Below are 27,557 nucleotides of genomic sequence, written 5' to 3'. Positions count from 1 at the left end.
TTGAGGAGGATGCAAAGAATATCTTGAACAAAACAAATATCTAACGAGGATGTCATGAACAGAGCAAGCACAAAAAGAGAAATAATGTATGAGATCATGAAAAGGCAACGTGACTTCATTGGATATGTGATTAGGAAAGAGGAGTTAGAATGCACTGTAATTATGGGAAAGATTGAAGGGAAGAAAGCAAGAGGAAAGCAAAGACAAATGATGATGGAGACAGCAGCCAGAGAATTGGAAATGAATACCAATGAATTGATCCACTTGACCCGAAACAGGAATGTGTGGGCCATGGCAGTCAAAGCTCAAACTGGGCACGGCACCTGATGGTGATGATGATGGCATGATAACATTGCGGCTAGTGTAACACTTTACAGCGCCGTTGACTTGGGTTCAATTGCCATCACCGTTTGGAGTTTGTGTGTCCCTGCCCCCCCCACCCCCCCCGACCGTGTGGGTTTCCTCTGGGTGCTCCTGTTTCCTTCCACACTCCATGTGTCAGAATTCTTTCCAATAACTTTCTACCACAGATATTGAACTCATAAATCTCTAATTGTCTGATATTCCTTGCTGCTTTTGTATAAACGTAACACATTTGCTGACCTCCGGAATCTGGCACCTCAGTTGTGGCCAGTGAAGACTTTCATCGGAGATAGGGATGCATCTCATCAAGCCTAAGGAGGCCTGAGTTATAATGGATAGACCCGGACTATATCCCCCTGAGTTAAGGAGTCTGAAGGGTGGCCTTTTGGAGGCTTATAAAATCAGGAGGAGCATAGGTAAGATGAATAGTCAGTCTTTCCCACAATAGGGGAGTCTAAACTAGAGGGCACAGGTTTTAGTGAGAGAAGAAAGATTTAAAGGAGATCTAAGAATCAATTTCGACACACAAGGTATGGGTATATGGGTTGAGCTACCAGAAGTGATAGGGGTAGTTACAATTATGTCTAAAAGGCATTTTGACAGGTACGTGCATGGAACGGTTGTGAGGGATGTGGGCTGAATGCAGGCAAATGGGAATAGCTCAGGAGGGCATTTTGGTCAGCATGGACAAATTGGGTGAAAGGGGCTGTTTCAGTGCTGTATAACTTCATGATTTGAAAGTTACAAAGGGCCAGTTATTTAAAACCCAGGTGCATAGAAATTTCTTTTGAGGGTATTGAAACTCTGGAGTGCTCTGCTGCTTCGGCAGTTGGGGCTCAGACCATTAGATTTATTTAAGGTGTAGATTGACAAATATTTAAAAGACTGAGGATCATGGGGAGAGAACTTGAGATCAGAATAGATCAGCCGTGAACGTATTGAATGGTGAGTCAGGATTAAGGAGTCCAATGGTCTCCTCCTGCTCCCATAGTATTTTTGTATAATAGGTGCATGTATTGCTGACAATACTAAAATATAAATCTCTTTAATAGATATAACAAAGAAAAAGAATTGCAGTTCTTTGGTGGAACGAAAGAATGTGAGAACTGAAAGCAGTTGTAAACTATTCTCTGAAATTCAACAGTCTGATCTGCTGACTCATTGTCTATTTCTGCCTGATTCCAAATTCTGAATATCTAACAATTGCTGCCATGAACTTAATTTTAAATTCCTAAGATTTAAAATGATCCACATAAATATCTCAGTCTTAGTAACTCCTAATCATGAGATTATGCTCCCAAATTTAGATCAGACAGCCTTAGAAAAGTGCCTGTATGCATTTACCCTCTCCATGCCTCAATGGAGGCATTCACATTATTCTTCACATTACTCTTCAGTCCAATGAGTACAATCATGTGTTAAGAGAAGGGGAATAGGATTTATTGTATAGCTCCAACAATGAGTCAGCATAGGAATAATGTACAACATGGAATCCCTTAATTCTGTATATTACTTCGATATTTTCTTAAGTGCCGTATGACTGCATCAGAAGATAATGAGTTAAGTGGATGTAAATAATCTCAGCAGGATATATAAACGCTGAAAAATTTAAAATGTGTGTGTTTTTTTAAATCATTAATAATGTAGAGTCCCACTGGAGGATGTAGCACTTCAAATGATTTTGCCCTACCTTGCTTTAAACACAATCTATTTGAATATTAGAGTTCTCCTTTTGAAAATATTTCACCGTTTGATGTCAGAAGCCAGGGTACCTCAGTAACTATGACAACTGGAAAACCTGGTTGCAGTGTCTGCAGATTGGTTGCTGCTGTTGCTACCTTGGGTTCCAGAGGTATTTATATTATGGAGCTTATTGATTTCTCTTTTTGAAAGCCATATTTGGAGAGATTCATTTGCATCTGTATTATTGTGGAGGCCTTGGCTGCTCCAGAGAAGGAAATTGTTGCAGGTTTCACATATGTGTAGGTAACCCTTCATTTTCTGTTGCCTTCAATATTTGTTGCTCTATTTCATAAAGCAGATTAATTCCTAGAGGAATTAGCAAATCAAATTAATGCCCACAAACTCTGAACATATTTACTTTGGGCGAATCACATACATCCCAGACTTATTATCAACCTTTGATACAGATATCTGAGCTAATCTTTACTCCCTGTAGCTCCCAAACAAACCTAAAAAGGCCATTTGTGCAAATGACTCTCGGTCAACACAGTTAAACATTACTGGTGGAAGGATTGGCTGCTATTTTTGGCTTCCAGGATGATTTTGTCCATTTTGATTGTATACTCCCCATCTTCCAAGCTTGGAGACACAAGAGACTGCAGATGTTGGAACTCTGGAGAAACACACTAAGTGCTGGAGGAATTCAACAAGTTGGCAGCATCTGAGGAGGGAAGTGGGCTGTTGATGTTTCGCATCAGGACTGATGAAGGGTCTGGACCCGAAATGTCAACTGTCTGTTTCCCTCCAGAGTTGTTGCCTGACCTTCCGAGTTCCTTCAGAGCTTTATTTTGGTCATGCAAGCTTGCTCTTCCCAGTTGTTTCCACAGTCTCTGGAGGAATCAGAATATGTGGGGAACAAACACCTTTACTTTTTATCTAATGGGATAACTTATAGTATAATTCTCTGGAAATTTCCCTGATTGGAAAGCATTGTGTAGGTATCAGAGTTGCGGCTCTTAAGATTCCTTCCATTTGTTTGAAAGTTCATTGACCAGAAATTTTGGTCAAGTTTCTCGCTTTATAGATGATGCCTGACTTGCTAAACTTTTATAGCCTTTTTGATTTTAACTTAAGATTCTACCATAAGCTGTTTTTTAAATTAATATTAAATTCAGTATTGAGTTTGGGAGGTAACACTTTAGCTTTATTCAATCTATTACTGCTTTATACCATAATATTTCATTGTCAACATACCAGCTGTTGTGTCAGCACCACACCTGGATAAGTTGTTTTCCATCCCATCGTTAATATATGTTGTATGCAGAAGGACTTAACATACATCCTTGGAAAGCCTCATTGGCTGCTTTTTGCCCATTGTATACTTGTTCAGCATTAATTCCTCTTGCCACTTAACCAATTTACTAGTAAGGTCAATAAATTGCCTTTAGTTCTGCGCGCTAAAGTTTTGGTGGGGAAAAAAAACGGACAATATCTACCTATGTCATTTCATTCCTTATCTGCCTATGAAATGACATGAGCAGATGTTGTCTGCTAAATACTAAATGCCTTAATTTATTACACTGATCACTGTTACCTAAACTAATCTTCACCCCAACTACTTTTTCTTGGGAACCCGTTCCCATTATAGAGCATGTTATTTTTGGATACTGGTTGCACGTTTGACATTCTTATCCTTGAATGAAGACCCTCTTTTTGAATTTAAATTCTTTATCATATTGGTATCTTGTATACTTACAAGAGGTTACTATTGAGATCCTTTCTTACCATTGAGATAAAACAGCAAATGCTGGAAATCGCAGCGTGGTATCTATGGAGAGATGAACTGAGTTCACATTTCAGATCAATGACCTATTATAAATCCATATTTCTAGCACTTATTAGTAGATGAGGCAAGTGACCACAATCTAGAGGGACTGAAGGTCTAAAAGAGAATTAATGTAATGGTCAGTTGCAAAGTGAAACCAAGTGGCGTAGGTGACAACAAGGCTTAGCACCCAGATAATCCATCTTCTGTGCTCAGTTTGACCATCAAAAACATGGAGTCCCACAGCCCCTGTTGACCCTGTGATTGCAGTCTCTGAGACCAATGTGAGAACATCCTTCAGGACAGTGAACCCAGGGAATACATCCGGCCCAGATGGGGGTATCTGGTGAGGTACAAAAGTCCTGTGAATATCATTTGGCTGGAGTGTTCACTGATGTATTTAACCTTTCGTTTCGCCAGTCTGAGGTCCGCACCTGCTTCAGATACGCTTCAGTTATACTGGTGCCTAAGATCAACGTGCTAACCTGCCTCAGTGACCATCATCCAGTAGCACTGACATCAACTGTGATGAATTGCTTTGAGTGGTTGGTGATGAATCATTTCAACCCCTATCTGAGGAGCGACTTGGATCCGTTCCACTTTGCCTACTGTCACAACAGGTCCAGAGCAGATGCTATTTCATTGGCTCTTCACTCAACCTTGAAATATCTTGACAGCAAAATGCATACATCAGGATGCTCTTCATCGACTACAGCTTGGCATTCAATACTATCATCTTCTCAAAACTAATCAGTAATCTCCAGGACCTAGCCCTCAATACCACCTTGTGCAACTGGATGCTCGATTTCCTCACTTGCAGATCCCAGTCAGTTTCGATTGGCAACAACATCTCCTCCATGATCCCCCTCAGCACGGGAGTACCAGAAGACTGTGTGCTTAGCCCATTGCTGTGCTTGCTTTATAATTATGACTGTGAGGCTAAGCACAGCTCCAGTGTTAAGTTTACTGAAGGCACCACTGTCATTGGCCAAATCAAGGCTGGTGATGAATCTGCTTATAACAGGGAGATTGGAAATTTAGCTGAGTGGTGCCAAAACAAGAACCTCTCACAATGTCAGCAGAACCACGGAACTGACCACTGACTTCAGGAGGAGGAAACTGGAGGTCCATAAGCTAGTCCTCATTGGGGGAATCAGTGTGGAGAGGGTCAGCAATTTTATATTCGTTGATGTTATCATTTCAAAGGATCTGTCCTGGCTCCAGCACATAAATGCCATTATGCAGAAAGCAGAACAGTGCCTTTACATCCTCGGAAGTTAGCAAAGATTTGGCATGACATCTAAAACTTTGAGAAACTCCTATAGATGTGTGTGGAGAGTATATTGACTGGTTGCTTCATGTCCTGCTATGGAAATACAGATGCCCTTGAATGGAAAAGTTTACAAAATGTAGTGGATGCAGCCCAGTCCATCATGGATAAAGCACTCTCTACCACTGAGCACATCGACATGAAGCACTGTCACAGGAAAGCAGCATCAGGGATAGTTATTACCTCTCAACCATCAGGCTGTTGAACCAGAGGGGATATCTTCACTCACCGTATCGCTGAACTGTTCCCACAACCAATGGACTCCTTTTCAAAGCCTCTTCATCTCATGTTCGCAATATTTTATTGCTTAATTACTGTTTTTAAAATTCTTGTATTTGTACAGTTTGTCTGTCCATCCTGTTGGATTTGGTATTTCATTGATTCTGCTATGTTTCTTGGATTTACTGTGTATGCCATGGTTAAGATTTCTTCTGCTATACTGTGAGGTAGTTTTATTTTAGCAGTTTTCTGCAAAAGCCTTGTGTCCTGTTGGTAAGAGCGTTTTGGCTTTGGTTAAAGATGAGGAGCCATGTTGTCCAACTTAGGAATGTTGTGTCAGCCAGCCGGAGTTGTCTTGGTACATGTTGAAACTTGGTGCCCAGGGGATGTGATGGAAGATTCGAGAGACTGGGCTGGGTGGGTTCAGATTTCTGAAGGAGAATAGTCTGGTTTGGGGTCTTTTGGTGGGAGCTGCAGAGCAGGGCACAAGGGAAGATGCCACAGAATGTTGCTTGAGGGAGAGACCCCGTTGTAAGAAGTGCTTTGTGCAGACGAATGGTTCTGAGGATAAAGTGCCAATGCTTCTGAGTTAGCCAGTTTATTGGAGATGGTCTTCGAGGGAAGTTCAAGCTGTGGCTGGTGTCTTTCACACAGAGCGTGGGTACAACACGCGACTAAAGCGATATGCCTGCCTGACTACTCCAGAAATGAATTACAGCATTTATGTGCACATTGGACTGGTTTAACTGTAATGAACCCTTTTATTTTCCTTTTCTTTTTCTGTTAACTGTTCGTTAAAGTTGAAATATTGATAAATATATTTCCTTTTTAATTTTATGCCTATCTGCGATCTGTTATTTTTCTGGCTGATATCTTTGCATAGGGCAGTATTTACACAGCATTCACTACAATAACATTCCTCCCCAGAACAAACTAACTTTCCTACTTTGACCCTAGACATGTACTGCTTATGAAATGTGGCCTTCTCACTACTGAGTCATGTGGCTGTTTGCAGAGTTTGCTAATGAACCAAGTTTGTACTTGAGCCTGGTGAGAGGGTTGCATTTGTGGGGGCTTGACCGGGATCGGATGCTGAGTGAACATTGAAAAAAGATTGATTAAGTGGTTTATTTGTATGTTTAAACTACTGTTTGGGGAAGGTGAGGTGCGCTGTGATTAAGGTACTTTATTATGCATGCCGTGGGGATTAAGGTCTTGTGCGATATGAAAAGTAAAGTGTGATGTAGCAGAACTTCAATGGAGTAAGGAAAATTACAGAGCTATGAGACAGGAGTTGGCCAAGGTAAATTGGAAGAAGTTGCTGGCAGGGATGTCAGCAGAGCAGCAATGGCGTGTGTTTCTGGGAAAAATGAGGAAAGTGCAGAACATGTGTATTCCAAAAAGGAAGAAGTACTCAGATGGTAAAATAGTCCAACCATGGCTGACAAGGAAAGTCAAATCTATTGTAAAAGCAAAAGAAAGAGCATACAACAAAGCAAAAATTAGTGGGAAAATAGAGGATTGGGCAGTGTTTAAAAACCTGCAGAGAGCAATTAAAAATCATTAGAAGGGAAAGGATGAAATATGAAAGCAAGCTAGCAAATAATATCAACGTGGATAGTAAAAATTTTTTCAAGTATGTTAAAAATAAAAGAGAAATGAGAGTGGATAGAGGACCGCTAGAAAATGAGGCAGGGAAAATAATAACGGGGACAAGAAGATGGTTGATGAACTAGATGAGTACTTTGCATCAGTCTTCACCGTGGAAGACATTAGCAGTATGCCTGATGTTGCTGTGTGTGAAGGAAGAGAAGTGGGTGCAGTTACTATTACAAGAGAGAAGATGCTCAAAAAGCTGAAAGACCTAAAGGGACATGTCACCCGGACCAGATAAACTGCACCCTAGGGTCCTGAAAGAGGTGGTGTTAGAGATTGTGGTGGCGTTAGTAATGATCTTCCAAAAATCATTGGACTCTGGCATGGTGCCAGAGGACTGGAAAGTTGCAAATGTCACTCCAGTCTTTAAGAAAGTGAAAGAAATGAAAAAATTAAGTAAATAAGTACATAGGGATTGGATAATTATGTCTGCGGGCAGGAACAAGCACGAACAAATTGGGATATAAACACCTACAATGGTTGGTATATAGGCTTGTATGCAACATTTTGGACCAGTGGAAATGGTCCAGAAGGGTTGTATGGAAACTATATTACCATTTTTCTTAACAACTAATTTCATTACTTAGCCTAATAGGTTAGATTTACCACAGTACATAATTATCTATTTAAATGTTTATTTTGCTTTTATATCATCTCAATGTGTACTTAAGAATGTATAAATAATTGTAGTTTTATACATATAAAAAAAATGGAAAAGGTTATATGTGTGAAAAAAGTACATGATAATTGTGAACTCCTTATCCAAATAAAAATAAAATTAAAAAAAAAAGGAGGAAGGCAGCAGAAAGGAAATTATAGACCAGTTAGCCTGACCCCAATGATTGGGAAGATGTTAGAGTCAATTGTTAAGGATGAGGTGAAGGAATGCTTGCTGACAGAGGACAAGATAGTACAAAGTCAGCATGGTTTCCTTCAGGGAAAATCCTGCCTGACGAACCTGTTGGAATTCTTTGAGAAGATTACAAGTAGGATAGATAAAGGGGATGCAGTGGACGTTGTATATTTGGACTTCCAGAAGGTGCCAGACATGAGGCTGCTTACCAAGTTAAGAGCCCATGGTATTACAGGAAGGTTACTAACATGGTTAGAGCACTGGCTGATTGGTAGGAGGCAGCAAGTGGGAATAAAAAGATCCTTTTCTGGTTGGCTGCCGGTGTCAAGTCGTGTTCTGCAGGGGTCGCTGTTGGGACCACTCTTTTTATGCTGTATATAAATGATTTAGATGATGGAATGGATGGGTTTGTTGGCAAGTTTGTGGATGATACAAAGATTGGTGGAGGGGCAGGTAGTGTTAAGGAAAAGGTAGGATACAGAAGGACTTAGATTAGGAGAATGGCAAGAAAGTGGCATGAAATTCAATGTTGGAAAATGCATGGTCATGCACTTTAGTAGTAGAAATACATGTATGGACTATTTTCTAAATGGGGAGAAAATCCAAAAATCTGAGTTGGAAAGGGATTTGAGAGTCCTTGTGCAGAACACCTCGAAGGTTAACTTGCAGGTTGAGTTGGTGGTGAGGAAGGCAAATGCTATGTTAGCATTCATTTCAAGAGGTCTGGAATACAAGAGCAAGGATGTGATGCTGAAGCTTTGTAAGGCTCTGGTGAGGCCTCACCTTGAGTATTGTGAACAGTTTTGGGCCCCTCATCTTAGAAAAGATGTGCTGGCATTGGAGAGGGTCCAGAGGAGTTCACAAGGATGATTCCAGGAAGGAAAGGGTTATCATACGAGGAACGTTGGGTGGCATTGGGTCTGTACTCTCTGGAATTCAGAAGAATGAGGGGGTCCTCATTGAAGCCTTTCGAATGTTGAAAGGCCTAGACAGAGCAGATGTGGAAAGGATGTTTCCCATGGTGTTAGAGTCTAGGACAAGAGGGCACAGCCTCAGGATAGAGGGGTTCCCTTTCAAAACAGAGATGCAGAGAAATTTCTTTAGCCAAAGGTTGATGAATTTGTGGAATTTGTTACCTCATGCAGCTGTGGAGGCCAGGTTGTTGAGTGTATTTAAGGCAGAAATTGATAGGTTCTTGATTGGATATGGCATCAAAGGTTACAGTGAGAAGGCCGGGAACTGGGGTTGAGGAGGAGGGAAAAAAGGATCAGCCATAGTTGAATGGTGGAGCAGACTTGATGGGCCAGGTGGCCTAATTCTGCTCCTATGTCTTATGGTAATGTTTGTGTTCTGAGCAGGGTGGATGTCTGATTTCCCAACGAACTGCTACTTGGAGAGCTGAGTTGTGTAAACGTATTGGGGAAAGTTGCACTCACTGAACAGTGTTTTGACCTGGTATGGATGTCGTGTTAATCCAGACTACCAGTGACGTGACTGAAGTTGCACTGCCCGATAGGATAGGGACACCTGGAGAGACCAGTTCATATCTCTAGGGAAGAGGGGAATGTAACTGAGGGTGAAGATTGTAAAGACACATTGAAGTGAGGGAAAGGAGTTGTCTGATGTAAATAAATCCTTCCGCCATTGATTGAAGTTCTGAGCTGCTTTTGTCTATTACATCACTGGTTGATAACTGCCAGAGTTACAGACTGAGAATATTCTCTGGAGTGAAGCTCACACCCGATGGGGAAGAAGAATATGAGGCTTGGGTTAAGCAGACATCTCAGTTACTGAATGAGTGGCAGTGCTCAGATGATATGAAAAGACAGACACTGGTAGAGATTTTAAAGGGTCCGGCGGCTGTATAGTGAGTTTCCTAAAGGCAGAAAACCCATTAGCCACAGCAGCTAAGCGCATGCAAGCTCTGGAAGATGCTTTTGACACGATTGAAAGTTCAGCTGATCTTATGAAGAAGTTTAGGCACACGTTCAAAGAGGAAAAAGAGAAGCTTGCTGCCTACCTTTTCAGGTTGGAGAAATTGCTGCATTGTTGGTGCCACAAAGGGGGCATTCAAGTGTCTGAGAGAAATTGCTTGAGGGTGGAGCAAGTTGTGAAGGGCGTGCTGTAACATGATATGATTGCTCTACGTATTTGAATGACTCACCAGATGCACCCTCCTCCATCTTTTACCGAATTACTCAGAAGTTAGAGAGTAGGAAAACGTGATTGAGAAGCAAAACATTTCCAAAAGCTGAGCAGTGTCTTCAGTGGTAGCCTCTGATGCCACAGAGATAGAGTTTTTGAGGAATGGGGTGAAAAACCTTTGAGCTTAGCTGACTCACTGGATGTCTGAGCTAAACGTGACACGGCCATTAGGAAAGTTGACCCACTTGTAGGACTTACTAAGCAGAGGAATGCTGCCGAAATGGGTCTTTTGACTGGACAGGTGGCCAGTATTTTCTGGTACAACTGGAGAAGCTGGACATTTCAAGAGAGACTGCAAGGACAGGGAAATCTTTGAAAAGTTAATCAGCAGTCAGCAGTTGAACAGTTAGGAAAAGAAGCACAACTGCTGAGGGACCCAGTAAAGGAACGGGTTGGTATCTTGGAGAGGATACATTCCAATCAGTGTATCTGGGGAAATACTAAAGTGCAAAACTCTATTCCCAAAGGTCTAGTGGGAGCAAGCTCTGATGTATGCATATGGATATGTATGGATTTTGCTAGAGCCATACTTGACACATGTTGCATTTGCAAGAAAATTGATCTCAGATTTGTATATGGTGATGTATATGTACTGCACTGTGTTTCACCATATACTACTCTGAGATTTTCTGGTGGACAATAGATACAAAGAAACAATCGAATCAATTAAAAACGGCACACGACAAAGACATACCACCAGTGTGCAAAAGACAACATACTGTGCAGATACAAATAAAAGGGAAGGTGGAAAGAGAAGGAATAAATAAATAAGCAATAAATAGGAAGAATGCTATTTGTAGAGCCCTCAAAAGTGAGGCCATTAGATTGTGGAATTAGTTCAGTGTTAGGGTGAGTTAAGTTATCCATACTAGTTCAGGAGCCTAATGGTTGAGGGGTAATAATTGTTCCTGAACCAGACGCTGTGAGATGAAGGGCTTCTATAGCTCCTTCCTGATGGCGGCTGTGGAAAGAGAGCTTAGATGACAGGGGTTCTTGATGATGGATGCTGCTTTCCTGCCACTGCACTCCATGTTGATGTACTCAGTAGTGGGGAGAGACACACGATGGACAGGGCAGTATCCATAACTTTTTGTAGGATTTACCATTCAAGGCCATTGGTGCATCCATACCAGGCTGTGATGCAAGCAGTCAGTCTAGTTTGCATTACTTATCAATAGTTTTTCAAAGTTTTAGACAACATGCTGAACCGTTGGAAACTTCTAAGAAAGTAGAGGTGCTGCTACACTGCCTTTGTAATTGCAGTTGCGTGCTGGACCCAGGGCAGCTCCTCTGAAATGATGATGCCGAGGAGTTTAAAGTTGCTGACCCTCTCCACTTCTGAGAGCCTAATGAGAACAAGTTCATGAATGGCAAGGTAACTTAATTGGGGGAGGGTTGGGGAATTGAATTTTTTATGTGAGCTACTATTAACTCAGTGGGCTGAATGGCTACAATATTTGCTTTGAAAAAATATGGAATAAACTATGTCTTCTAATAAGGAGGCTGATCTTGGAGTTCCAGTTTGGTGGCATAAAAATGCAGAATTCTCCTCTCTGAATGGTACGTGACACCAGGCTAATTGTTAATTTTAGTTCCAGGACTGAAATTTTATAAACCAAGAGCACTGGGCCAAAAAAGTGACATGGAGTTACAGTAAGTCACAGGCCAACCATGGTCTCATTAAATGACAGATGGTGCTTGAGAAGGCCAGTAGCCTTCTCTGGGTCTTTCTCATAGAGTCATAGAGTGAAAGAACACTGCAGCATAAGAAAGGGCCCTTTGGCACATCTAGTCCATGCTGAACCATTAATCTGCTTAGTCCCATTGACCTACACCCAGACCATAACCCTCTGTCACTTCCCAATTATGTACCTATCCAAATTTCTCTTAAATGTTGAAATTGAACCCAAATCCACCACTTGCACTGGCAGCTCGTTGCACACTCTCACCACCCTCTGAGTGAAGATGTTCCCCCTCATGTTTCCTTTAAACATTTCACCTTTCATCCTTCACCCATGACCTCTAGTTCTAGTCCTGCCCAACCTCTGAGGAAAATGTGTGCTTGCATTTACCCTATGTACACCCCTCATAATTTTGTATACTTCTATCAAATCCCCCCTCAGTCTTCTACGTTCTAGGGAATACAGTCCTAATCTATTCAACCTTTCCCTATAACTCAGGTCCTCAAGTCCCTGCAACATCCTTGTAAATTTTCTACATTCTTTCAGTCTTTCTTACACCTTTCCTATAGGTAGGTGACCAAATCTGCACAAATGCTCCAAATTAGATCTCACCAATGGCTTATACAATTTCAGCATAACATCCCCACTCCTGAACAGTACAACCAACGTGCCAAAAGCTTTCTTTTTGACCCTATCTACTTGGCTATCTCCTCCCACATGGGAGGAGTTCACATCTTGTACAAGCAGTGCTATCATATGAATATCCTGCAAGTTTGGCATGCAGGTGTGCCCTGCACTATTCCTCAGTAATGGACACAATCCCTACCATGACCAAAGCCATGCTGACTATCCCCAATCAGTCCCTGTCTATCCAAATAGTCATACCTCCATCATTATGGGGGATTTTAACTAGGCCAGCTTGAAAAGGTCTCTTAAATAATTATTACCAACAAATCTCCTGTAGTACCAGAGGAAACAACACACTAGTCCACTGTTACACCACCATCGAGAGCGGTTACCGTTCTGTCCCACGCCCACACTGATCACCTGACTGTACTTCTGAGTTTAAGCATAGATGGAAGACTGCAACACTAGCAGTCTAACTTAACCCCCCCCCCGCCCCTGTAGAAAACCTTCTTAACAGCATATTACTCTCCTTCCAGTTCAAGTGCAAACTGTCCCCTTTGTATAGGTCGTATCTTCCCTGGAGGTCCTGTCCTTCAGCTTAGCACGTACCTGCCTGAACTCACTCTGCGGGACCCCGTCACCCCTCCTACCCATGTCATTGGTACTGACATTGACCATGACATTGGGCTGCTCACCTTCCCGTTAAGAATGCTGTGGGCTTGATCTGTGATGTTCCAGACCCTGGCACCCAGGAGGCAACAAACCAAACACATAAAAGTTGCTGGTGAACGCAGCAGGCCAGGCAGCATCTCTAGACTCTCGGCCCGAAACGTCGACTGTACCTCTTCCTAGAGATGCTGCCTGGCCTGCTGCGTTCACCAGCAACTTTTATGTGTGTTGCTTGAAATTCCGGCATCTGCAGATTGCCTAGTGTTAAGGCAACAAACCACCTGGGAATCGTGTACTTGTCCCCAGAACCTTCTTTCTGTTCCCCTAACCAATGAATTCCTATCACTGCAGCTCACCTCTTCTCCATCCATCCATTCTGAGCCACTCAGTTCCAGATATCTGACCATTGTGGCTTTCTGCTCGGTCATTCCCCACCCCCGCCCCCCCCCAGTCGTTGCTGAGAGTGGAACTGTCAAAGGGGTACTCTGCACTGGCTGCCTAACCCCTTTCCCCTTACTGACGTCACCCATTTACCTGAGTCCTGTTCCTCGGGTATAACTATCACCCTGTATGTCCTGTCTATTAACCCCTCAGCCTCCCAAATGATCTTGAGTTCATCCAGTCCCAGCTCCAACTCTGTTAAAAGCTGCAGCTGGATGCACTTCTTGCAGGTGCAAGGAATAATGGGGATAAAACATCTACCCATGGCATAGGCTTCTCCTTGCTGAAGTCTCTGAGCCAGAACCTCAACTCTCTACTCTTAACATTGGCCCACTCACACAATGGCTGCTGCATTTAAACCTAAATTATTTTTAATGAATCTTACTTTGTGCCTAATTATGTGCAATCCAATTTGTCCTCAGAAATAAAGGGATCCTATTCTGGAGTTCCACAGGGGTCGGTGTTGGGACCACTGCTTTTTACGATGTATGTCAATGATTTGGACTATGGGATTAATGGATTTGTGACTAAATTTGCCGATGGTACAAAGATAGGTGGCGGAGTGGGTAGTGTTGAGGAAAGAGAGCCTGCAGAGAGACTTAGATAGTTTAGGGGAATGGGCAAAGAAGTGGCAAATGCAATACAATGTTGGAAAGTCTCTCTGGTCACGCACTTTGCTGGAAGAAATAAATGGGCGGACTATTATTTAGACAGGGAGAGAATTCAAAATGCAGAGATGCGAAGGGACTTGGGAGTCCTTGTGCAGGATGCCCTAAAGGTTAACCTCCAGGTTGAGTCGGTGGTGAAGAATTCAAATGCAATGTTGGCATTCATTTCTAGAGGTATAGAATATAAGAGCAGGGATGTGATGTTGAGGCTCTATAAGGCACTTGTGAGACCACAGTTGGAGTACTGTGTGCAGTTTTGGGATCCCTATTTTAGAAAGGATATAATAACATTGGAGAGGGTTCAGAGAAGATTCGTGAGAATGATTCCAGGAATATGTTACCATATGAGGAATGTCTGGCAGCTCTTGGGCTGTATTCCCTGGAGTTCAGGAGAATGAGAGGGGGATCTCATCGAAACATTCTGAATGCTAAAAGGCCTGAACAGATTAGATATGGCAAAGTTATTTCCCATGGTAGGGGAGTCTAGGACAAGAGGGCACGACTTCAGGGTTGAAGGACGTCCATTCAGAACAGAAATGCAGAGAAAATGCATTAGTCAGAGGGTGGTAAATCTGGGGAATTTGTTGCCACGAGCGGCTGTGAAGGCCAAGTCATTGGGTGTATTTAAGGCAGAGATAGATAGGTTCTTAATTAGCCAGGGAATCAAAGGGTATGGGGAGAAGGCAGGGGAGTGGGGATGACTGGAAGAACTGGATCGGCCCATGATTGAATGGCGGAGCAGACTCTTAAGTTTTCAGTTATCAGTCCTCAGCTGATCAGTCTTCTTGCCCAGGACACCAGTTGTCTGCTTCAAAGCCACATGTGGTGCTTCCACCTACAAAGCTGATCTACTGTAAATTGACTATGTAAACTGCTGCTTAGCTAAAAGTGGATTTGAAGCACAACTAAATGGGGAAAAGTCTTTCAGTCACATATTGCTGTTATTAAAATATTATTCATATTTTTCACCGGCACTGATAACTTGTATTAATGTTACATTTATAGTAAGTCACACAGTTCTGTAAAATGTTGCAAATTATTTTGTAATATACAAACTAATGAAATGGTTTGCTTCTTTTTGCAGTTTTGCATTTGTATTATAAAAAGGGGTTTGATGAATGGTTTACATTACAATAGCAGTTTTGGTGCATTAGGTATTTAATTTTGTTTGGCATTTCTGGTATTAAATGTTACGAATTGGAATTCCATTCCATTCTCAGAATGTTTGTACCTGTCATTGTTGGTCTCTGGTCCATCATGTCAATTCCTTCAGAATGTGGTTATTTTCTGACTGGTTTAAAAGGTGAATGTTTCTTCATCAGAACAACTTATCTAACATTATGAATGTATTTGTATCAAAGATCAATGACTTTTGATTTATGTAGAGTTCAGACTCTTCACCATAAATACCAAACTTATTTTTTTTCTTATTAATTTTCTGGATGTGTGTGCTGTTTCAAAGTCAGCGTTTACTATCCAATCATCACAACTCTGTAGATGGTAGTGACTCTCCTTTTCGAACCACTGCTGCTTTGGTGAAGATATTCCCATGTTAATGTTGTCTCGGATTGTGAGAGCTGTGATTAAGGAATGGGAGTGTGTTTCCAAGTTTGGATGATGAATGAGTGGCAGAAGAACATGTAAGAAGCTACTGTATGTCCCCATGCACCTGCTGCCTTTGTCTCTCTGGAAAGTGAAGGTTGTATCAAAGAAGCCTTGGCAAGGTGCAGCATTGCGAGACAAACACATTTAATACTCATGAACACACAGAGGAGAAATGGAATGGAAATGGTGTCTAAATTGTTAGCGATATGGAGGATATTTCTGGTTCTTCTATCGTTTTAATTGAAAGTAGTCCTTACTGGGAACATATAGCTTGATTTCACTTTTGGGTGTAAGCAGAATGGAGAGTTTAAGAGCAGTGTTTTTGAGGTGGTGCATATATATCAAAACTAATTTCTGGTCTTTGAATGGTGAGCTGACAGGTGAAGAGGAGTAGAATGCCAGGGATCGATCTATGGTTATCATGGTGAGAGCAGTGAGTAACTGTAATGTGTCTAACATGCATATCGGAAATTGTACTGTCCGGCTATTTGAAGACATTGTGTCATAGAGCTACACTACTGGGAAAACAGGCCCTTCAGCCCAACTCATCCATGCTCATCAAGCTGTCCAACTAAACTAGTTCCATTTGTCTGCATTTGGCTCATATCCCCAAATCTTTCCCAAGCACTATCCAAATGTTGTATCCTATTCTACTATGAATTTGTTATTTTGAAATATCCTTGATATAAACAGTATTTTCTTTCTCTTCTTTGACTGCGTCCTAAGCATATAAGAAAAGACTGATTCACTCCACAGTTTGTTTGCTCTGAAACAATTTGGGAGGACTTAAAAATTAAATCATCAATGTTTTTAAAAACCTCAGAGAGAGTGCCTCCTTCCGAGATCCTTAACCTTTACCAATGAAAATTTGGCAAGCACATTTTCATGCAACATCCTGATTTGGAAGTAAATTGCCAATCCATCACCACCTGGGACTACCATTGGGACAAAGGTACTCGAGCCTGAAGACCAACACCCAGTGTTTTATGCACAGCTTGCCTCTGTCATGACATTTCTGAATGATCCAGGAACACTACCTCATTATTGATAAATAATTTTGCACTATTTACTTAATTTTGCAACATATAGACATTTTAAAAGTCAAAGTAGTTTTGAACTTTGAACTTTTTGTCTTGCTGTTACAAAACAACACATTTCACAACATACGTCGGACCTAATATACTTGATTCTCATTTATTTCTTCATGTTTACTGGGTGTAAATACTGAAACTCCTTCACCAGCAGCAGATTTGGGAGTGAACCTGACTTGTAGCACTTTCTCAAAACTGTTTTGAAATGGGAAATAAAAGCTGGCCTTGTCAGTGACACCGACACCCTGAAAATTGAATAAAATTGTAGGCAGTGAAGCTTGGCAATCAATGTTTGTTAGGATGTAAACTTGGGCACCTGAGTTTTCAGTTCCTTGTGCATTATGTTTGGATTGAAAGGAACTAGACACTTTATGTTTTGTTAGAACAGAATTGTCAGTCTGTATTTAAAAAAAAACAGATTTCAAAGAAAATATTGCCATTAGAAGGTGCTGATTAAAGGTTACAAATAAAATGCTGCAGAACGTTCGAAACCTGAAATAAAAACACTGAAATCTGGGCAGCGTTTCTGGAGAGTGAAACAACAATAGCACTTCATATGATGAAAGGTCCTTAATCTGAAAGTAAAATTCTGTCAGTTTGACCTTTTGAGTGTTTCCAGCATTTTCTTTTTGCTTGAATAGCAGTTAAAGATTATACTTTGAGAAGTTAAATTGGTGGCTTCCTTACTGCAGCAAGGTGAAGGAGGTTGCTCAGTAATGTCATCCAGTTTTCTATCTGGTTTTACACAAGTTTAAGTACAAGTCTCTGATGCCTCCAGTATGTGGATTTCAAATCACTAATATGCCACTGGAATGATGATAGCGATCTTGTACAGTGGCATCATCTTACTGCAAGCTGCCTTATCCTAATTTTGTGTGCAACAATTATCTTACTTGTGAAGTATTGTCCCCTGAAGTACCTTTTAATATTTTGCAGCATGCTATCAACCACATTCAGTCTAAAAAAAAATAGTCAAATGTGCAGGTTACTATGCTGCTGTGTATGTGTTACTGTGACTTGATAATATGTTGATGATTAAAGTTTCTTTCAAATTTATAATCACATTTGCAGGGAGCACTTTCTAATGGATGCTATCTATTTATCGGTATCATTATTGCTTCCATTTATTATGATTGAGTGGGCAAAGATTTGCAAAAGGTAGAAATAATCGTCACACAACAGTGTCTGAGGAACGTGCAGTGCATAAATTATTTATTGATGCAATTGGTGTAAGTTTGTAGTTTATGGAATTTTACAATTGTCTGTTTGATGTGTTGGTTAATAAATGCACTGCATAAAAGCCTGAAGTGATTTAGCCTTTTTCAGGGATTGGTTCTTTCTATGCTATGTTTCTTTTGCTTTGTCCTGATGCATGCAATCTTAGAGCCCACTGATCAGGTGTTTTCCAGCCTTTGGGAATTCTAGGAACACCTGATTGATGCCTGCAATTGCCCATCTCTGGAACGGTTTATAGTCACTTCAGTTTTGGAGTGCTTTAAGCAACTTAAGTTGGAGAAGTAGAGATGTCAGAACTAGCAGAATTTATCATGACACTTTAGCACATCATCACTTTGATGATTTGCAAATCACTTGCCTGTGTTTTCATTATAGGACTGTGATTTATTTCCAAACTAGTAAATGAGAAGGGAAACTAGAGAATGAGATAAAACGATATCTACAACTGCAGTTGATTTTTTTTGAATACTATTAAGTACTGTATGGCCACCAGTTTATTACAAATATATGATTTCTATTTCAAGCTATTACACATCAGTTTGTTGACTTTCAGGTAACTTTTTCATGGCCACTGCAATTTGACTGTTTACTGACGGTGAGGTGTGTAAGGTAGCCAGGGTACTGTCACTGCTTCCCATTTTGTTCTGAATCTTGAAGTTTCTCCTTTTGAAAATTTCTTCTGGTTCCCTCTATTTGTCACCCCTTTTCATCTGGTACATGTTGAGTGTTTCCAGCTTTGTCTGTTTTTGTTTCAGATTTGCAGCATCTGCAGTATTTTAATTTTCAGGGCCCAAGTCTTTCCATGTGCTGAACCAGTGTCTGAAATGTATACTCCATAGAGAGAATTTGAACGGTGATTGTTTCTCCCCTTCCACTTTCCCCTGCCCATCCCCCAACTGTTTTGGTTTTAAGTCTCTGAAGCTGCTCGTAGCAAGCCTTTGACAGATGGCATCATAACTGGGGCAGCTTGGTTTATGTGGTGAACATGCTGTATTAGTTAAATAGGACATAAGGAGCATTCTTGTTTTTGTACTAGAGACAGTTAGTTTGTTTTTATAATTCATGTACAACTTTGTCTTGTATTCACAACCTAATAATTAATTTAAGAAGCTTTCATTTTCTTTTTAAATATGTATGTCTAGAGAGTTCCATTCATTTCTACAAAAACTGCATCATAGGTTCTGTTCCAGGTATACAAATATGTTACAGCTGAAAAGATAAATCTTATAATTTGAACACAGTTTATTAAGAATTACTGCTAATCACACACCCCCAAATCGTCCATGAAACCTCTCAAATAAAGCATTTACCCAGCCAACGCAGCCTGCCAATTGCAGCGTACTGAACTGCAATGACATGAGTTTTCAGCTGGGTCAAGTGGCCTTTGCTACACTGGATAATGTGCTCGGTTGATTTTTCTGCTTCAGTTGACTCTGCACTATCAGATTTACCGCGCCTCTGATGTATACAGGACATCTTCAATGAGCGCGGCCTCAAAGAGGCGGCATCCATCATTAAGGGCCCCCATCACCCGCGACATGCCTTGTTCTCATTGCCACCATCAGGAAGGAGGTGCAGAAGCCTGAAGGCACACACTCACTGATTCAGAGAGCAGCTTCTTCCCCTCTGCCATCTGATTTCTGAATGGACATTGAACCCATGAACGCTACCTCACCGCATCTTTCTTCTATTTTTGTACTACTTATTTAATTTAATTATATAGATATGTGTGCCTGTGTGTGTATTATGTATGTATATATTTTTTATGGTAATTAATCTTTTTTCTCTATTATTTAATTCAATTACTGCTGCCGCAAAGACAAATTTCACTGCACATGCTGGTGTTAGTAATTCAGATTCTGATGTACCTGAAGTTCTTCCTTTTGATTTGTAAACGTTCACAGTTCTGATGCGAACTGGAATACAAGAACAAAAGAAAATGAGATCAGAAGGAAGCCACCTAGCCCCTTCAATCTGCTTTACTATCTAATACGATCATGCTGTCCTCAACCTCTAAAGATCTAGCCTCCGCAGTCATCCAGGGTAGAGGATTCCAGAGATTCATCACACTCCGCAAAATAAAATTTCTATACACCCGTTTTAAATGATTGGCTGCTGATAACTACAGTAAGTTCCTTTGTTCATGAATTTCATCATCTACTCTGTGATGTCTCCATGGGTCAGTAGATCATCCCTCATTCTTCTAAACTCCAAAGAATACAGATGGAAATTGTTTAACCACTCAAGATTAGACAAGCCTGTCATCTTAGGAATTAGCCTGATGAATCACATTTAGAAGTTATCGACAGTGGTTCAGGAACATGATGTTTGAAGGGTCATAACCGTTCTTGAACCTAGTGGTGTGAGCCCCAAGGCTCCTGTACCTCTTACCAATAATAGTAGCGAGAAGAGATCATGTCCTGGATGGTGGGGATCCATAGTCATAGTCATACTTTATTAATCCCGGGGGAAATTGGTTTTCATTACAGTTGCACCATAAATAATAACTAGTAATAGAACCATAAATAGTTAAATAGTAATATGTAAATTATGCCAGTAAATTATGAAATAAGTCCAGGATCAGCCTATCGGCTCAGGGTGTCTGACCCTCCAAGGGAGGAGTTGTAAAGTTTGATGGCCACAGGCAGGAATGACTTCCTATGACGCTCTATGCTGCATCTCAGCGGAATGAGTCTCTGGCTGAATGTACTCCTGTGCCCACCCAGTACACTATGTAGTGGATGGGAGACATTGACCAAGATGGCATGCAACTTAGACGGCATCCTCTTTTCAGACACCACCGTGAGAGAGTCCAGTTCCATCCCCACAACATCACTGGCCTTACAAATGAGTTTGTTGATTCTGTTGGTGTCTGCTACCCTCAGCCTGCTGCCCCAGCACACAACAGCAAACATGATCGCACTGGCCACCACAGACTCGTAGAACATCCTCAGCATCGTCCGGCAGATGTTAAAGGACCTCAGTCTCCTCAGGAAATAGAGACGGCTCTGACCCTTCTTGTAGACAGCCTCAGTGTTCTTTGACCAGACCAGTTTATTGTCAATTCGTATCCCCAGGTATTTGTAATCCTCCACCACGTCCACACTGACCCCCTGGATGAAAACAGGGGTCACTGGTACCTTAGCTCTCCTCAGGTCTACCGCCAGCTCCTTAGTCTTTTTCACATTAAGCTGCAGATAATTCTGTTCACACCATGTGACACAGTTTCCTACCGTAGCCCTGTACTCAGCCTCATCTCCCTTGCTGATGCATCCAACTATGGCAGAGTCATCCGAAAACTTCTGAAGATGACAAGACTCTGTGCAGTAGAGTCATCCTTGATGATGGATGCTACTTTCGTGTGACAATGCTCTTTGCAAGTGTGCTTAATTATGGGACATAGAAGATGAGGTAACTTAAATGAAAGAAAGAAATTTGAAATTGAATTTTGACTTTGCCAATATAAGAATAGACTAGCAGCTAAAATAGTGTTGCCCATTTTAAAGCTTCAGGTTTTGAGATTGGTGCATTTCTTCTAGTAAATGTAGACATTAAGACTCCAGAGACACTTTGACATGTTCTTGTATACACAAGTTAGCTAAATTTATGAGGCAACTTGTAATAATATCTAAGGTAGATTTGTTTTCTTTAAAACAATTCTCATTAGGCTGAGGATGTTGGGATGATTGACTAGGCCTCTGCAATTATACCCCTTCAGGCCTCTCCAACCAGTTCCTCCATCCCTTGAGTACTATTTTGACTACAGCAACTTCTTTGTGTCCTTCTCAGCAGTGCAATCTGTATTTTCTATCCATTGCTGCCCACCATGAAAACAACATTAATCGTAGCTTCGGCTGAAATGGCGCATTCCTGTGGTTTCATTTCAGGACGCACAGCATTTGTGGATTGGTCCATTTGAATGTTGTTTGACAGTAACTCGAAGCTATGCTGGCCATCCCTGGCACTCACTAGACCATGTCAGAGGGCAGTTAAGAGTCAATTAAGCCGGTGGCTTCAGAGTTACAGATGAACCCACGCAGTTGAGGACAGCAAAATCTCTTTTCTGAAGGTCATTAGAGACTTATCTCAGTTTTGCTTCCTGAACATACGATTGAGGTTTTTAAGAAAACATTTTCAAGTTACTTACATGATTAAAAAAATGTTGCAATGGGATTTGAACTTTGTTACACCAGACCTGTGAATTACTACCAACCAACCCACTCAAAATGCTGGAGGAACTCAGCAGGTCAGGCAGCATCTGCGGAAAAGAGTACAGTCGACGTTTCAGGCCGAGACCCTTCAGCAGTCCTTCAACGTCGACTATTTACTCTTTTTCCATAGGTGCTGCCTGGCCTGCTGATTTCCTTCAGCATTTTGAGTGTGTTGCTTGGATTTCCAGCATCTGCAGATTTTCTTTTGTTTGCTGTGGATTACTGATCTGGTTTTGATTAGCCTACAATGCCACCAGTTTTTAGTGTACTAACGTAGCAGACAACATTGTTTCCCCACTGACTTCATGTTTTACGAAGGCAAATTGGTGCCAATCTTAAATAAATGCCTTGATAATGAGGCACATAGAGTACCTCTCAGAGACCACTTGATTAGATACCTCCTGTACCTAATAAAGAGACCACTATGTTCGTGGTCTTCTGCTACTGTAGCCCGTCCACTCCAAGGTTTGACGCGTGCACTCTGAAATGCTCTTCTGCACACCACTTTTGTATTTCATGGTTATTTGAGTTGCTGTCTCTTTCTTGCCAGCTTGAACCAGTCTGGCCACTCTCCTCTGACCTCTCTCATTCACCAGGTATTTCTGTCCACAGAACTACTACTCAATGGATGTCTTTTTTTTTGTTTTAAAGACCATTCTTTGCAAACTCCGCAATATCCAGTTTAAGATGCCTCTGATGTCTCAGTGACTACTGGCAATGAAGCAAGGAAAATAACTAAATACTTCGTTCATCACTCTTTTTCTGGTAAATGACCATCGCAAACAATAGCCTGTAACTTCCCTTTGGACTTGGAGGCAATTCAATGTGGCAGAACAGGGATGAGGGTGTGCGCCCATAACTGAGAGCAAGGAAGACCTGAGATTAGATCGATTTAAGCGCCGGGCTGAATTGGAAAGGTCGAATTGAGGTGATAGGATCCAGTCCTCAGAGTGTACCGAAGCGACGAAACCCAGTGTTTTGACGATTTAAGCACTGGGCCAAATTAAGATGGCGGGGTCCAAGCCTCAGAATGTATTGATGCGACTGAACCCCAGTTTGGACACGATTTCAGTGCCAGGCCGTACCGGAAAGGTCAGCTACAGGCCGAATCAAGGCAGTGGGATCCAGGCCCCAGAGCACATCAAAGTGATTGAACCCGATGTTTGGATGGCACTATTTGGGCGCCGGGCCAGATTTAGAAGCTCAGGTCATCGATGCCCAAGCAGAGGGACAGGCTGGTCAGCTCGCTGCTTCATTCTGTGCTGAACTAAGGGTCTGTGGGCAGAATGTTTGTGAACTTCAGTTCAGAACACTATTTGCTTGGGTTTATTGTTTGCATTATTATTTTTCTTTGCACAGTGGGTGTTTGGTCTTTTTTTTAAAAGGATTCTTTTGGGCTTCTTTGTTTCGTGGCTGCCTATTAAGAGACGGATCTCAAGGTTGTATGATGTATACGTACTTTGATAATAAATGTACTTTGAACTTCGATACTCCGGAGACTGTTGTGTGTGAAAAATTTAGATCTTGGCTTGGCTTAGATATATTCTGGGTATTTTGGCAGCACAACTAAGCAATTTTCAGTATTTTAAAATTCAGAGATTTCAGAGCTGTACCAATGCGGGATAGAATTGGTTATATCCCAGTTTCCTTATTTTTAAAAGCTTATGCACAGAGCAGTGAACCCCTAAGATTATTTGAATAATCAAAAATGATCTGAGTAGCTGTTATTGAGTAACAAAAACTTCATACAATCTTATAAGTTTCTTCCCCCGTATGTTAATCTGATCAATCATTCTGGTTAAACCACACCCTTTCCCTACCACTGCCCCTCACCCTTTATCTGCTACCTCAGTTACAGCCCTGCACTTTAAATCATTATTTTATAATACTGTTTGTATTGTAAATACATGCTGGTATTTATGTATTTGTACATATTTTATTCCATATCTGTACTTAAACCTCTAACTTATTTAAAACAATTCTTTATTCTTTATAATTGTTGAACATAGTATTTTTGTTCCATGTCGTGCCAATGCACCACAGCAAATTCCTAATAAATATAAGTATATATGTCAAATAAAGTCGATTGGTGATTGATAGTGTGTTGGATGATTAACTTGTTAATCTAAGAATATCAAAAACTCGGCTGACATTAAGAATCTGTTTGATAAATAATACTTCATCCATTTGTGCTATGTAATTGCCGCATCAGCCTGTGAGCCTGTTCCTTGCTCCGGGCAGTCAGTTAAATTTAGTTTGGAAAAGCCTGTAAGATCACAAAGCTTGTTTTACTTAGACAACGTATGTGCTTAATCCTGTATATTGAATAGTTTGCCACGTAAAAGAAGGTATTCTAGAAGCGCGTAACAAGTGTTCACCTTGGTATATTTTGAAACTGTGTTGAAATGGAGTGGATTTTTAATGTGGTTGGTTGAAGTGCATGGTGTTTGTGTATGGAAGGACTGGTATTTGTGACACGTCTATTATTAATACACAGAAGATGAAGCAAATGATGTCACTGTGTAACACAATAGTGGATCTTCTAATTTAATTTTCTTTGGCTGAATCATTTTCAGTCCTAATGATTTGTATTTGGTGTGATGTGGTCAGCTGATTTTTTTTTTCTCTCTCTGTCGTGACTCCTGATGGTGGAAGAACCCAAAACTAGTCCCCCCTCCCCAAGAGGGATTTAGTCTGTTCCTTTTAGAGAGGTTCATTTTGGCTCCCTGTCAGCACCAGGATGCTGGCAGTGATTTTGTAATGGTTACAATACAGTGTGGTAACAAACAGCAGCCATGAAAGCCCAACGGGAAAGACTCCGAATTCCAGGGCTGACCTTGGAGTAAGTATTTCTGTTTAATAAATGATTTGGAATGATTCTGGGTTTGATATTTCTGTGGCCGTGTGCTAGCAGTTGCTTTATTTTACTCTTGAGGATGAAGAAGACCTGGTTTATAGACACTGTAGCTATGAATAATTACTGTATCTGCTTTACGCCACTGCTCTGCAGACTTGTATGACAGGCAGTCGCATTATCAGCACTTCAGTGTTAAAAGGGAAAGAAACCTTGTTGGGGGTGCAAAATAAATCTTGCTGGCACATGGTAAATTAGCGTATCTTCATTCCATGATCAAATAGACCCTGCAGCTATTTGCTAATTCAGAATGCAATGTCACTCAAATCACTCCCAGTCCCTCGGACTATGACAAGCAACTGAGTATTGCTGATGAAAAGCAGATTGAGAAATTAAGAGACAGGAGAATCTGGCACAGAGTAACATTAAAATATCTGTACTTTACTCATTTAAGGCTAAATGTTAAAATATGACAGCAATTGTCATTGCCACAAATATATGCATAATTAAGTGCCTAATCTTCATAATGCAGATCACTGCAAGTTGAAAAACCAAGGAGGAATTGTGCACAATTTGCATTTAAAAAAAAATATTTTGCTTTCAAAATTATTTAAGATCTTCAGCCCTGTTTTATTCCTCCCACAGTACTCTACAACCAAAATTTGTAAGGAGGGTGGGGGGGGGTTTGGGGAGTTGGGGAAGACAACTTTATTCCAGATTAGTGCCAGGTTAACTGTGAAAGCATGAGCCACAAAGTCTCGAAGGTGACTGTGGGTTGATGTACTCTTGGACTGATTTTCTTTCTGTCCCCTGGGGGAAGAGTTGCCCTAGTTAGCCTGGTTAAAATGGGAACTCGCCACGTGGGGGAGAAGCATCCTGTAACTCTCTGATGATGCAGCATACCAGTCCACCAAAGCACAGTGTCAACAGAACTGTCTGATTAGCATCCTGGCTCATTTTCCACTTCTGGTATTTTAAAAGCAGACGATATTCCTTTCAATTTACAAAAAGTTAGATGTTTCTAGTGGAACCCAGATTTAATTCTCAAGTTTAATGAATTTTCCAGTCGGGGAGAAAAGAGACACCTGGAGATTGAGCTGGTAGGAATGTGGCCTACCTTCTTTAAGATGGAAAATGGGTCAAGGTGGGTTGGGTGACCCCATTTCCCATGACTGGGAAACCTATCTCATCAGGATCTGATAAAAGAATAGCATTATTAAATTAAAGTACATAATTCAAGTATTTTTAAGTGCCAAACTGTCCAATTTATTAGCACCCTTACTCACTGATTAAGTTCTTATTTTAATGCTTTCAGTATCTTGCTCAGGATAAGTTAATGTATCCATCCCCCCCTCCAACACTTAACCAGTTCATTTGCAGCACACGGTACGAAGGCAATCCATAACATATGAAATTTCATCTGATACAGTGCATATGTTTAGATTACATTAAATGACTATATATGAAACTAATTTCCTGCATATCAGCATGTTGCCTATCTGCCCATGCTGCAGGTTAGTTAACTAAGATTTCCAGATTTTGAATTAGTTGGTCCATTCTGCTTTGTGTCGATTTTTCTGGCCACTGGACACTTTTCCCAGACCCACCACCATTTATCTTCTGCTGATGCTGCAAGTGTCCAATTGTGATTCATGAAAAGAAAAATAACGTTGAGTTAGTTCTGATCACTTCCATTTTTCAGTATTCAAAGCAATAGAGAACACCTGCTTCACTTTAGTTTGAACTGAAACTTTCTTAAATAAGGAACACAGACATTTACAATTCATTATGTTTAATTTAATCTTAATCAGTAGACTTACAATCCCTATGTCTGGAATATTGTTGGATTAACCCATAATAATTTTGCTGTGCTCTTCCAATTAGCAGCATCCTTCTGGCCAATCTAAAGTAAATAGTGGGTTCAATACTTCCTTAACCTTTAGCTAATAAGAAGGCTGTAAGACATTGTATCATTGTATCACTTCTTAATGCATGTATGCATTTCTAAATGACAATAAAAGAGGACTGAGTGTTCTCATAATCTAAGACATAAGTGTAGAATTGGGCCATGCAGCCCATTGTGTCCACTCTGTCATTCCACCATTGCATTAGCAAAGAAGAAAGAAAATGCTAAGTATAACTTTTAATGAGTACAAGAGCCCCAGATGACTGGGAATAATTTTTTGTTTGTGTCCGAAAATTTCCTTGAGATACAATATTACAGATGTTGTTATTAAGTTTTAAAACAGCTAGTTTATTCTTTAGTTATTGTAATCCAGAAGTGAATTGGATGATACACAGTTAAAACACAAACTTCTGTTATCTAGAATGCACAATTC

The 27,557-nt window shown here is 40.9% G+C and overlaps 1 protein-coding gene across 12 annotated transcripts in view; it reads left to right on the top strand.

The window, feature by feature from the left end:
* The window catches only part of mast4 (microtubule associated serine/threonine kinase family member 4), a 435,748-nt gene that overhangs the window by 223,201 nt on the left and 184,990 nt on the right, over positions 1–27,557 (top strand). The window contains exon 1 of one of the 12 annotated variants that reach the window (XM_063049359.1): positions 11,470–11,509. The exons of 9 other annotated variants lie outside the window; for them this stretch is intronic. In XM_063049359.1, the coding sequence (XP_062905429.1) occupies positions 11,502–11,509 (8 nt within the window). In that variant the 5' untranslated portion in view covers positions 11,470–11,501. Of the gene's footprint in view, positions 1–11,469; positions 11,510–25,006; positions 25,207–27,557 lie in introns of those variants that run through there. 2 more of the 12 variants (XM_063049358.1, XM_063049355.1) reach the window with 2 other exon arrangements.

This window comes from Mobula hypostoma, chromosome 5 (genome assembly GCF_963921235.1).
Source record: "Mobula hypostoma chromosome 5, sMobHyp1.1, whole genome shotgun sequence".
Classification (NCBI taxonomy): Eukaryota; Metazoa; Chordata; class Chondrichthyes; order Myliobatiformes; family Myliobatidae; genus Mobula; species Mobula hypostoma.
This window is presented reverse-complemented; position numbering and strand designations above follow the sequence as displayed.